Source organism: Podarcis cretensis, assembly GCF_951804945.1.
Source record: "Podarcis cretensis genome assembly, chromosome: 13".
Taxonomy (NCBI): Eukaryota; Metazoa; Chordata; class Lepidosauria; order Squamata; family Lacertidae; genus Podarcis; species Podarcis cretensis.
The window spans coordinates 57,253,009-57,266,598 of record NC_137182.1 but is presented as its reverse complement, the minus strand read 5'-3'; the positions used below and the strand labels follow the sequence as shown (position 1 = coordinate 57,266,598).

At 50.2% G+C, this 13,590-nt stretch overlaps 1 protein-coding gene across 1 annotated transcript; it reads right to left on the bottom strand.

Moving 5' to 3' along the window:
• Positions 1-643: 643 nt before the first annotated feature.
• LOC307202290 (uncharacterized protein) lies at positions 644-9,014 on the bottom strand. Its single transcript, XM_079952159.1, has 6 exons — positions 8,902-9,014; positions 3,525-3,651; positions 3,289-3,374; positions 1,788-2,033; positions 1,506-1,685; positions 644-1,367 (listed from the first exon to the last, which is right to left on the bottom strand). Exons 1-6 carry the CDS (start codon positions 8,948-8,950, stop codon positions 1,327-1,329), a joined length of 729 nt encoding a protein of 242 aa, XP_079808285.1. The 5' UTR covers positions 8,951-9,014; the 3' UTR covers positions 644-1,326.
• Positions 9,015-13,590: the final 4,576 nt, after the last annotated feature.

Below are 13,590 nucleotides of genomic sequence, written 5' to 3'. Positions count from 1 at the left end.
AAGTAAGAAAAAGTTGAAATTTAAAGTTATTTTATGTATTATCTTAAGGTATAAATATTTGACAAAAGGTACTTTAAATTTAGAAGTAAAACACTCTGAAAGATATAAATAAGATACGAAACAAGGTAATAATTTGCTGATATGTTTATTGTAAAGAACGCAGGGTGAGGGAGATGTGGGGAAGTCCAGTTAGTAACCTAAAAATGTATTTTGAAAGTTGGATTGTTTTTCTTTCTTTCTTTTTTCTGGTTTGTCCTTCTTTTTCTTTTCTGTAAACTGAAAATGTAATAAAAATTTTAATAAAAAAAAAAGAAAAAAAAGGAAATGTGGGGGTGGCCTGGGGGGCGCCATCCTGCCCCCCCCCCGGGCAAGGCAGTGCAGCACCTGTGGGCGACGCGACACCTTCGCCCATCCTTGAAAATTTCCTTCTTGAGAAAACAGTGGGCGGAAAACCCCATGAGGTCATGGAGGAGGAAGAAAGAGGAGGAGTGGGGGGGGGGGGCATGCTGGATTCCCCAGACCTGACTCACGAGGAAGCTTTGCAAACCAAGAAGTGAAAGCAGACTGTGGCCTTCCGGGTTCTGCTTTCGACTTCAAAGTGAACAGGCAGAGAGCAAGCGAAGATCATGAGGGCAGGAACCTCCTTTGTGCAAAATTATTTATTTTTTTAACCATTTCTATTTACATATTCTTATATCATTTGGTCTTCTGGCCCTCGGAAGGTCGAGGCTGAGAGGAGACATGGAAGAGGGAGCAAGCTGGTTTTCTCCTCCGGCTCTGGAGGGTAGGACTCGAACTCATGGCTTCAAGTTGCAAGAAAGGAGAGTCCCACTAAACCTCAGGAAGAACTTTCTGACAGCAAGAGCTGTTCAGCAGAGGAACGGTCTCCCTCCTTGGAGGCTTTTAGCCAGAGGTCAGGTGGACATCTGTCATGGAGACTGTAGTGAAGATTCTTGAATTGCAGGGGGTTGGACTAGATGACCCCCAGGGTCCCTCCCAACTCTACAGTTTCTATGCTTCTGTACAAAAATAAGGGGGCAGAGGGAAAGACACACGGGGTAAAGTGCAAATGAAGGGGGGAACTTTGGGGGTTTGGCTGCCAGACACACACCCCAAAAAGCCTCTTAAGAACAAGAGAGAGATTTTCAAGGGACACCTTTTGCACACAACGGGATTCCAGTATCTACATTTCCCACTCTCCCCCCTTGGCTCAAAGTCCTTTCATGCCCCCCCCCCGCAACTCTTGGAACAAAGTGATGCAGCAGACTTGCTGGAAACTCTGGCAGAATCCGGCCCCGGCTTATTCCAGCAGCGGCCAGGCTGGCTTCAGGTCTCCTCGCGATGAGGCGGCAGGTGTATTTGCTCTTCTGTTGAAAGGGGAAAGATGGATTCGTTAGGACGATTTGAGTTGCAGTCCACAACCTCTGGAGAGCGCCAGGTTGCCAAAGGCTGTTCTGTGGGGGGGGGGAGCAGAGGAGACTTCCCCCCGCCCCCTCCTTGCCCACCTGAGTCTCTGAGAGGAACGAGGGTTGCCTGCCGGTGCCGGTGTCTCCTGCGGCACACCACGATGGTGGCAATGGCCACGGCAACCAGGGTGACAGCCAGCAGTGAAAGCACGACTGTTGCTGAGACCCCCCTTTCTGCCGTCTGGGGGGCCTGGCTAGCGGGCCCGGCTGCCCAGGGATCTGCAAGGCAAACAAAGAATTTCGAAGCACAGTCAAGGGACTTTAAAGAGGGTGGGAAATCCCTTTCCCGGTGCCCCAGTCCTCCCAGCACCCCACACTCACCGTGGCCGAGTGGCGCAGCACTTCTGGTTGACGTGGGGGGCTGTGTTGCATCCTTGGGGACCTCTGGAGCTGGATGCATGGCAGGGGTCTCGTCGAGGACCCCCATTGAGGTCTCATCCAGGACCCTCAGCGAGACCGTGGGGGACTGAGCTGAGAGGGGGGCTTGGGAGGTGGGGGGCTTGGGGGCCGAGGTGAGGGCCGGCTTGGGAGGCGCAGGACTTGGACTCAGCCTCACAACACCCTTTTCTGTGGGAGAGAGAAATGCACACTGAGACTGCGGGGGGGGGGCAGGAAACAGGCCATTCCCAGGCTCATAGGATTGAGGATCCTCTAGCCCAGCCTTCCGCAGTGAGAATACAGTTGTACCCTGGAATTTGAACGGAATCCGTTCCGGAAGTCCATTTGACTCCCAAAGCATTCCAAAACCAAAGCACAGCTTCTGATTGGCTGCAGAAAGCTCTCCCGCAGCCAATCAGAAGTCCCGCCAGACGTTTGGCTTCCAAAAGAATGTTCAAAAACCAGAACAGTCACTTCCGGGTGTGCAGCGTCCGGGACCCAAAACGTTCGGGAACTAAGCTGTTCCAAAACCAAGGTACGACTGTAATGGTTATTTTATTATTTATATGTCGCTCATCTGAGCGGGTTGCCCCAGCCACTCTGGGCGGCTCCCAACAAAATATTATTATTATTAATAATAATAATAGTAATAATAATAATAATAATTTTTTTATTTATATCCCACCCTCCCCAGCCGAAGCCGGGCTCAGGGCGGCTAACAACAATAAAATAGTACAACATTCTAAAAACATTTCATTATAAAATTAATTCAACTCAAAATGATGGCAACCATTAGGCTAAAGTTCTGTGAGGCTTACCAAAGGAGGGGGTCAGTCTGTGCCCTGGCCAAAGGCCTGGTGGAAGAGCTCTGTCTTGCAGGCCCTGCAGAAAGATGTCAAGTCCCGCAGGGCCCTAGTCTCTTGGGACAGAGTGTTCCACCAGATTGGAGCCACAGCCGAAAAAGCCCTGGCTCTGGTTGAGGCCAGCCTGACCTCCCTGTGGCCCAGGACCTCCAAGATGTTTTTGTTTGCAGACCGTAGGTTTCTCTGTGGGGCATACCAGGAGAGGCGGTCCCGTAGGTACGAGGGTCCTAGGCCGTATAGGGCTTTAAAGCACGAAAGCCTTGAAACATTAAAAACCTCCCATTAGAAGAACATGTTTTTAATGCTTCCAGGTGTCTTCTAGTGGAGGGATAGTGGCTGAAGGTTCCCTGATGGGTGGCTGTGCAAATTCTGTCTGAAAGCCTCCACCTTCCCAAGAAGCCCTTTCCAGAGTCCAGTTGGCTGATGCCCTCAGAAAGTTCGGCCAGAATCTCTGTGAGGGAGGCTGGGCTGAGAGGCTGCCAAGTGGGGATTCGAACTCGGGTCTCTTCCAGGTCCCCGCCTGACCACTAGGCCCCTTCACTTCTTGCCAGCCAGAGCACCCCCAAACCTTTTTCACTCACCTTTTTCAGGGAATTCTTTCATCAGCGCTTGGACCCAGTCGCTGCTCTTTAAGCCAAGGTAACAGTCTCCTTGGGGGAACGTGAACCTGCCGAGGAAAAGGACGGAATGGAGCGGAAGGATGGAGGTGGAGAGCCAGGTGGCTGGCAGAGACGTAACGGAGCTGCCGAAGGATGGCAGGCAGGGAAAAGTCCCTTGTTCCTAGCTGGCGAGGGTCTTGGGAGGGTGGCCTACTTACTTCACTAAGTCCATGCAAGTTTCCCAGTTTTCCATCCGCCCAGGGTATTTGCTTAATTTCCCCTGCTTTTTGGAGTGTTTCTGGCAGGAGCCACAAGTCCCAGCAGCTGCTCCCTCGTTCCCCAGAGCTGCGGAAAGAGAAGAGCAGAGCTTCAGGAAAGAGTGGAGAGCGGAGAGGGCCGTTTTGGCCCACAATGAATGAGGAAGAGGAGGAGAAGCAGGCAAGGGCCCAGCAAAGGGGGCTTGCTTTTGGGGTGGGGTTATGCTTAATTCCTAAAGGGAACAAGGTTTGGTCAGCGTAGAACACCTTTGCAGTGGCTGCCCATTTGCAGCCGGGCCGTTCAAGGTGCTGCTGTTAGCATAAAGGTAAAGGGACCCCTGACCGTTAGGTCCAGTCGTGGCCGACTCCGGGGTTGTGGCACTCATCTCGCTTTACTTGCCGAGGGAGCCGGCGTACAGCTTCCGGGTCATGTGGCCAGCAGGACTAAGCCACTTCTGGCGAACCAGAGCAGTGCACGGAAATACCCTTAAAAGTTTGGGACCAGTTTACCCATGAGAACACTTTGCCCCTTCAATTGGTGGAACTGGCACTGCTGCAGATGCCACACAAGGCCTGTTCCACATTTACAAGAACCTGATCTTTTAGTACGGCCTGCCCTTTGGAACTCCCTGCCACTTGATATGAAACAGGCGCCTTCCCTGTGTTCTTTTTGGCACCTGCTGAAAGTATTCTTGTTTATGCAAGCCTAACCCAGATGCTCAGAAAGCTGATGTAATTTTGACAATGGTTATGTTAAAACGTATGCAGGATTTAAGTGCAGCAACAGAGGAGAAATTGTAGTTTAATAATTTAGAATTAATGCATATAATGGATAAAATATAAGTAATATAGCAGCTTTATAAGTTAACATGGGTGACCAGTCAAAGGATATGAGAGATTTGTTCGGATTGTACTGTAAAGGAATTGGTAAAATTTGAAATAATAATAATAATAATAATAATAATAATAATAATAATAATAATAAAAAATATTATTAAAAGAAGAAAGTTGAGGTAATTCTGATTTGTTTTAGTATTTTAACTTTTGTATGCTTTAAAGGTGATGACAAATCTAGACAAGCAGAGACATCACCTTGCCGACAAAAGTCCGTATAGTTAAAGCTCTGGTTTTCCCAGTAGTGATATATGGAAGTGAGAGCTGGACCATAAAAAAGGCTGATCGCTGAAGAATTTATGCTTTTGAATTCTGGTGCTGGAGGAGACTCTTGAGAGTCCCATGAACTGCAAGAAGATCAAACGTATCCATTCTGAAGGAAATCAGCCCTGAGTGCTCCCTGGAAGGACAGATCCTGAAGCTGAGGCTCCAAGACTTTGGCCACCTCAGGAGAAGAGAAGACTCCCTGGAAAAGACCCTGATGTTGGGAAAGATGGAAGGCACAAGGAGAAGGGGACGACAGAAGACGAGATGGTGGGACAGTGTTCTCGAAGCTACCAGCATGAGGGAGGCAGTGGAAGACAGGAGGGCCTGGTGTGCTCTGGTCCAAGGGGTCATGAAGAGGCGGACACGACTAAACAACAACATGTTTTAAAGGAGGGTTGTGATCTTTTTTTGTTAACCACTTTGAGGTTTTCCATAATCATTTCATACATTGTATGAAATAATAATAATGCTGCACAATCCTGTGTTTAGTATCCGTTGTCCCTGCAAAAGTTTCAGGGCAAATAGATGCAGGGCTTTTTTCCACCCAGAACTCTCTGGAACTCAGTTTCAGGCCCTCTCGGATGGGCGGATGGGCGCCATTATCCATTATAAGAGAACAAGGGAGGTGTTAATGGTGAGTTCTGGCACCTCTTTTCCTACAAAAACAGCACTGGATAGATTGCTCCATTTCCACTTTCGAAAGACTGTAATTTGTCATTCCAAAACTGGGGAGAACTTTCCTCCCTGTTTCTGCACGGGAGCACAAGGGAGAAGATGGCACTAAAGCAGGAACATTGAGGGAGCGGTACACAATGGCCCACAAAGTGAAATGACTCATGTGAACCCACCACCAATACACTGAGATGGCATTGATGGTGTGTTGCCTAGTTAACCGGTGGAACTCCCTTCCACAAGAGGCAGCAACGACTGCCAACCCAGATGACTTTGCAAGAGGATTAGACAAATTCATGGCCCCAAAGGGGACCCATCTCACCTAGCATCCTGTCCCCCTGAGTATCCAATTGCCCCCCTCCAAAAAAAAACCTAAGGAATCTAGATAGACTGCTTCTGGGCCTGGAGGTTCCTTAAGTACATGAGAAGAGCCTGACCGCTGGATCCAGCTCAGCCTCCTCTTCCTCCAGTGGCCAACCAACCAACCATACATAAATACTTTTAGTTCTATGTCTCCTTTCCACAGTTCTATCCATGCTCAAGGCGGCTTCCAACATGAAAGAAACCATCACAAATGTAGCCATGAATGAGAAATCAAAAGTTTAAAAAATGCAAAACCAAACTGAGCAACTTCCACATAAATCACAGCAAAGTCTAACACAAAGATACAACACAAAGAGAGTCCTTTGGACTATCAGTAACAGCAACGATCGTTGCCCCCAACAGAAACCTCCAAAGCAAGACCCCGGCCTCAGCTTTTGTAGCTGGAGTCACGTCCATTAAGGACGTGAACGCCCAGAAACTGGCAGGGCTCCTCTTTCGCTCTCCTTGGACTTCTGTTGCAGCAAAAGTAGCAAAGGCTTGAGGAATGTGGAAGTGTTGCTATTTCCCCAGAGGCAGAAAAATAAAGCAGAAACGCTGGCATGGGTTTTAATTTGTTAACTTTCTGTGTGCCTTAAGGCACTGTATTTTTCTCTCTCGATTTTGTTGTTTCATTCCCCCCCCCCTTTTTTTTCAACAATCAAGCTGTGCACGCATTTTATGAAGCAAAAATAAACAGAAGAACGCCATTTACGGAAGCCTTGAAATCACTGGGTGGAAGGTATAGGTTTTTAATTCTAATTGTTTTTAGACACTTTTGACTTTGCTTTTGTTTTCAGTTTTTAAGGGTGAGGCTTGTGGGACGGCATGAAAAGAACCTGCTGGATCAATGGCCATGAGCCTAGATGGATTTATAATATTAGACAAATTCATGGGGGAACAGGCCTGATCCAGCAAACTCTTATTATGTTCTTATGGGAGGGGGGGCCCAGCCTGGAGAAGCCCGAAGAGCATGAAAAGCAGCATTAGAAACTCAGGTGTATAAGCTAATCACCAGATGGCACCTTAAACCTAGGTTACAGTCACCGCAACAAAGTATGCCTAGTGCCATTATTATTATTAATTTCATTTCTATACTGCTTTATATTTCATTTAAAAAATCTCAAAGTGATTTCCAGCACATTAAAACATTAAATTAAAAAAATTGGAATAAAATTTGGCCAAGGCACAGTCTGACCCCCTCCTTTGGTAATCCTCACAGAACTCTAGCCCAATGGTTGCCATTAATTTGATTTTGAATTGATTTTAAAATGAATTGATTTTAGAATGCTATTTTACTTTTATTGTTGTTAGCCACTCTGAGCCAGACGTCCGCTGGGGAGGGTGGGATATAAATAAAATTATTTTATTATTATCATTATTAAAAGAAATTCAAGCTTCCAGGAAAATATTTCAGATCCTTCTCTAAAGGGCATTTTACTTTCCCCATATTTATTTACCTATTCAGTTTTTAGAGCTGCCTCCTGGCCGAAGGACTCTAGGAAGCCAGTGTGGGGCGGCGGTGAGAGTGGCAGCTGAGGACATGGGAGATCAAGGTTCAAACCCGCACTCAGCCCTGGGTGGAGTGAAACACAGCCTCTTCACCTCCCTCGCAGGGTCGTTGTAGAGATTAACTTGGGGGGGGGGAATGTGTCTTCCTTGGAGGAAAGGGAGAGGTATAAATGCAATGGATCAGCTCTTCTGCTGACCCGCTTAAGAAAGCTGGAGGGGCCAGCCAGGCGGAGATGTTCATTGTCAACCTGGCGTCCAGAGATGCATCTCCATGTGGTCACAGATGGACCCACAACAGCTGCAAGATGTGCCTGGCTGATTCCTAATACGGGTGAGAAGAGTCTGGCTGCTGGATCAGGCCAAAGGTCCACACAGCCCAACATCATCCTGGACTGACCAGACACCCCAAAGTGGAGCCCACAGGCAGGATCCAAGCACGACAGGAACATTCTACAGTACTTGGTCAATTTTGAACTTGCTTTTAGTAACACTTTACCTATTTTGCATTTGTGGTGGCACTGTTTTGTATTTTGCAATTGCACCAGACATTAACCACAAAGGATCACTCTCCCACTAGTGGCCCCAGAAACTAGGGGAGGGAAGCAGGATAGAAACTTGGTAAGTAACTAAACACATCACAGCCTTTCCTGCTGGGAAGTTGTGATCCAAAACATCGGCGGGCTGTGTTTTTCTTTTTTGGGGGGGGGGGCAGGAGGCTGCCCTAAACGAACAACAGATCTATTGTAGCCGAAACCCCCATGGGGCTGAGAGCCTGGCAAAGTGGGGGGGGGTAGTCTTGCACCAAGGACCCTGTTCAGCCTTCTAGGTGCCACCCAAGGGAGCTCCAAGAAGGGGTCCAAGGGGGGGGGCTCCTCCAGCACAGAACGGGGGGGGCGGGGCGGCTTTTGTAATAGCTGATCTGAACGCCTCAGTTAAGAACATCAGAAAAGCCTTGTTGGCTCAGTCCAGTGTCCCTTCTAGTCCAGCCCCCTGTCCTCACAGGGACCAAATGCCCCTTAGAACAGGGGTCAGCAACCTTTTTCAGCAGGGGGCCAGTCCACCTTCCCTCAGATCATGTGGGGGGCCAGACTATATTTTTGGGGGAAATGAACGAATTCCTGTGCCCCACAAATCACCGAGAGATGCATTTTAAATAAAAGCACACATACTACTCATGTAAAAACATGCTGATTCCCGGACTGTCCACGGCCGGATTGAGAAGGCGATTGGGCCACATCCGGCCCCCGGGCCTTAGTTTGCCTACCCCTGCCTTAGAACCAAGGAATCCAGATAGATTGGCACTGGACATGAAGAGCCGGCTGGATCAGGCCAACGGTTCATGCAGTCCAGCACGCTGTTCTCCCAGTGGCCAAGGAGCGCAGGGGCCACTTCTCCCCCCCCCCCAGCTCCGGTTTCCAGAGACTGGCACTCCGAAGCAGGAGGCAGAGCAGCCCTCAGTAGCCCCCCCCCCTTCTGCAAGGCCACCCCCGCCTCCTGCGGGAGGGAGTTCCGCAGGGAAACTCTGCGCTGCCGGAGTCCGGGGCTTCTCCTCCCCGCCCCGTCCAGTCCTCCTTTCTCCCGGAGCCCCGCGAGGCGGCCCCCGCCCGCCCCACCCGGCCCGCGGGCGCCTTACCTGGCCCCGCCAGGAGGAAGGCCAGCAAGACGGGCAGCCGCCACTCCATGCTTCTCCTTCTGCCTCCCAAAACGAAAGGGAGCCGGCGGTGGGGCGGGCGGCGCCCGGGGACTTCCCGGTGCCAGGAGGCGGAGGCGGAGGCGGAGCCCGCGAGGGGGCAGCGGGAAACTCCCCAGGAAGAGGGAGCGGAAGGCGTGATCCTGGGGGGCCCACTGGCCCAGCTTCACTAGCATCTCCCACATTTGGGGTCCCTTGGAGTGCCCCCTCCCCGTCTAGGATGAGGAGAGAAGCGGGGAGAGCTTCTCTCCATCCACACTGGGCGAACATGGATAAACGTCCATCTGATAATAATAATAATAATAATAATAATAATAATAATTTATTATTTGTACCCCGCCCATCTGGCTGGGTTTCCCCAGCCACTCTGGGCGGCTTCCAGCAGAGATGAAAAATACACTAAAATGTCACATATTAAAAACTTCCCTGAACAGGGCTGCCTTCAGATGTTTTCTGAATGTCAGGTAGTTGTCCATCGCCTTGACATCCGATGGGAGGGCATTCCACAGGGCGGGCGCCACCACCGAGAAGGCCCTTTGCCTGGTTCCCTGCAACTTGGCCTCTCGCAGTGAGGGAACCGCCAGAAGGCCCTCGGAGCTGGACCTCAGTGTCCTGGCAGACTGATGGGGGAGGAGACGCTCCTTCAGATATACTGGACCGAGGCCATTTAGGGCTTTAAAGGTCAGCACCAACACTTTGAATTGTGCTCGGAAACGTACTGGGAGCCAATGTAGGTCTTTCAAGACCGGTGTTATATGGTCTCGGCGGCCGCTCCCAGTCACCAGTCTAGCTGCCGCATTCTGGATTAGTTGTAGTTTCCGGGTCACCTTCAAAGGTAGCCCCACGTAGAGCGCATTGCAGTAGTCCAAGCGGGAGATAACCAGAGCATGCACCACTCTGGCGAGACAGTCTGCGGGCAGATAGGGACTCAGTCCGGGTACCAGATGGAGCTGGTAGGCAGCTGCCCTGGATACAGATTTGACCTGTGCCTCCATGGACAGCTGTGAGTCCAAAATGACTCCCAGGCTGCGCACCTGGTCCTTCAGGGGCAGAGTTACCCCATTCAGGACCAGGGAATCCTCCACACCTGCCCGCCTCCTGTCCCCCAAAAACAGTACTTCTGTCTTGTCAGGATTCAACCTCAATCTGTTAGCTGCCATCCATCTGATGGAAAGTCCGTCTCTGTCATGTGCCCCCCCCCCCCGCCGCCCTTCCTTCCTTTCTATTCACCTTGAAGCGAGAGACTCGAGGAGCTTCAAATCCAGTCCTCTCGCCTCTCGGAAGATGCTTCGGTGCTGCCATCGACTGGCTGACATCCGATGAGAACATCGGAAGAGTCCTGCAGCCGCTGGATCGGGCCCCACAGGGGTCACCCATAATTCTCCCCTCCTCCATGAATGTCTCACATCCTCTTTAAAGCCATGATGGTTGATGGCTATCACAGCCTCCTGCACAGCAGCCAACTCCTAGGGGCCACAGTCCCTTTCCCCCACCAATAAAATATTTGAGGGGGCCAGGCTGGATTGAGCTTCACTTTGTTGGGTCTCATCCAGTTTACTGAGGCAAGACTCTGGTCCAGCACTTCCAGTGCCTCACCTGCAGATGTGAAGGAGAAATAGAGCTGTACTCCAAACCTCCAGATGTCCCCACCCTTGGTTTCACGTAGATGTTAAACAACATGGAGGACAGGATGGAGCCGTGTGGAACCCCACATTGAAGGCTCCATGGGGCTGAAAAGCATTTGCCAAGCATCCCCCCCCCCCGGGAATGACCATCCAAGTAGGACCAGATCCACTGCAAAGCAGTGCCACTCACCCCTAGTTCAGACAATGGTTGATGGTATTGAAAGCCACTGAGAGGTGGCGGAGAATAAACAGGGACGTGTTTCCCTGTCTCTCTTTCGAGAGAAGTCATCATCCAGGACCACCAAAGGAGCTTCTGTGCCAAAACTGTGCCAAGCCCTGACTGAAATGGATCTAGAAAATCAGTTTCCTCCAAGAGCGTCTGGATCTGCTCCGGGACCACTAGCTCCAGAACCTTGCCCAGGAAAGGAAGATTAGCAACTGGCCGGTAGTTAGATTTTCCAAGTCCAGGGAAGTTGAATGAAGAGTGGTTTTACCACTGCCTCCTTCAAAGAGTCAGGGGCAACCTGCAACGCAGGAATCAGATAAAGCACTTCTGACAGGCGGCCCCCCCACCCACCCTCTGCTCACAAACCTCCAAGGAAGGAGAGACCACCATCTCCCAATGGACAGCTCCTATTGTCAGAAAGTTCTTCCTGATGTTTATTTGGAAGGGCCTTTCCTGAAACTTGAAGCCTTTTACAGTGGTACCTCTGGATGCGAGTGTGATCCGTTCCGAAGCCCCATTCGCATCCTGAAGCGAACGCAATCCGCATCTTAGAATCATAGAATCCTAGAGTTGGAAGAGACCACAAGGGCCATGGAGTCCAACCCCCTGCCAAGCAGGAAACACCATCAGAGCACTCCTGACATATGGTTGTCAAGCCTCTGCTTAAAGACCTCCAAAGAAGGAGACTCCACCACACTCCTTGGCAGCAAATTCCACTGTCAAACAGCTCTTACTGTCAGGAAGTTCTTCCTAATGTTTAGGTGGAATCTTCTTTCTTGTAGTTTGGAACCATTGCTCCGTGTCCGCTTCTCTGGAGCAGCAGAAAACAACCTTTCTCCCTCCTCTATGTGACATCCTTTTATATATTTGAACATGGCTATCATATCACCCCTTAACCTCCTCTTCTCCAGGCTAAACATGCCCAGCTCCCTTAGCCGTTCCTCATAAGGCATCGTTTCCAGGCCTTGGACCATTTTGGTTGCCCTCCTCTGGACACCTTCCAGTTTGTCCGTGTCCTTCTTGAACTGTGGTGCCCAGAACTGGACACAGTACTCCAGGTGAGGTCTGACCAGAGCAGAATACAGTGGCACTATTACTTCCCTTGATCTGCACGTGTTGTGATTCACCGATTCCGCACTTGCACATGACGTCATTTTGAGTGTCTGTGCATGCATGAGTGGCGAAACCCGGAAGTAACACGCTCCGTTCCTTCTGGGTCGCCATGGAGCGCAACCTGAAAATGCTTAACTTGAAGCTACTTCAGCCCGAGGTATGACTGTATCTTGAGTCTTCCCTTCCAGAGCAGGACAAAGCAAGCTTGTCATAGAACTAGAGAGAGGGAAGGGACCAACGGAGTCATCTAGTCGACCCCCCTGCAATGCAGGAATCTTTCACACATGCGATGACTGATGAGATACGTATTAGAGGGGTGGGGGGCATGGAGCCTTCAGCAAGAGAGGGTGGTGCTGAGGCAGGGGGCACCCAGAAAGGAAGCAGGAGACAAAGGGGTTTGGGGGTGGGGAGCTGCTTCTTCCAGAGACACCCCCCCCATTGGCTGCCATCTTTGTTCTGGGCTGCGGGTGCCAGACTGGGTGGGTGGGGGTGCATTGAGAGTGCAGGTGGGGGCCTTGAGATGGATGAAATGCCCCACCAGGGAAGTGCTAAGCCTGGCTGGGAAAGGCTGTCCAGGAAGGATGGGAGAGGAGGAGGAAACAGCTGGGTTGTGGTCAGGGTAGATAAGAATCAGTGGTTGTTTTTTAAATTTAAAGTCGATTTTAAAAATAAAATGCTTCTGGATCTTTCTAAATATAATTTTCTATTTAAGTTACATTATAGTCCAAAGGCTATTCATCAGGAAGTAAGGATTTAAGTTTTTCATATGTGCTAACACTCGAGGGTCGCAGGTGGCGCTGTGGGTTAAAGCCTCAGCGCCTAGGGCTTGCCGATCGAAAGGTCGGCGGTTCGAATCCCTGCGGCGGGGTGCGCTCCCGCTGCTCGGTCCCAGCGCCTGCCAACCTAGCAGTTCGAAAGCACCTCCGGGTGCAAGTAGATAAATAGGGACCGCTTACCAGCGGGAAGGTAAACGGCGTTTCCGTGTGTGGCTCTGGCTCTGGCTCTGGCCAGAGCAGCGATGTCACGCTGGCCACGTGACCCGGAAGTGTCTCCGGACAGCGCTGGCCCCTGGCCTCTTGAGTGAGATGGGCGCACAACCCCAGAGTCTGTCAAGACTGGCCCGTACGGGCAGGGGTACCTTTACCTTTACCTTTAACACTCAGTCTAAGATTTTTTTTAAAAAAATGTTTAACCACATCAGTTACCAAACATGGATACATATGCTATAATGTTAATGTTTTAGTTAAATAAAATGTTTCGAATGCTCTTTTGTCTTCTTTTTTGTAACTTTACTACAACTGTAGCAGTAGACATGGTAAGGTTGTTTCTCCACTAGGGATCTAACCCACCCTCCTTCACAACTCCTATCCACCCCTCTCCACAACGGTCTCTACTCAAGAACCTGGAGACCCCCTGGACCAGGAGACCTGGAAGACCTGCTCCCTGCCTTGCAGGACTTTCCCCTCCAGCTCTGGGAGGGCAGGGCCCAGACTGACTCCTGGGGGGGGGGGGTTGTAGCTGCTGTTGCTGGTTTTTTTAAGTTGTTGTTGTGATTTATGTGAAATTTTTTTTGTTTGCTTGAGTATTTTTAAATGTTTCATTTATCGATTATGACTACCGTCCGACATTTAGTTTATGAAATTTATATAATGCTTTCATCCAAACACC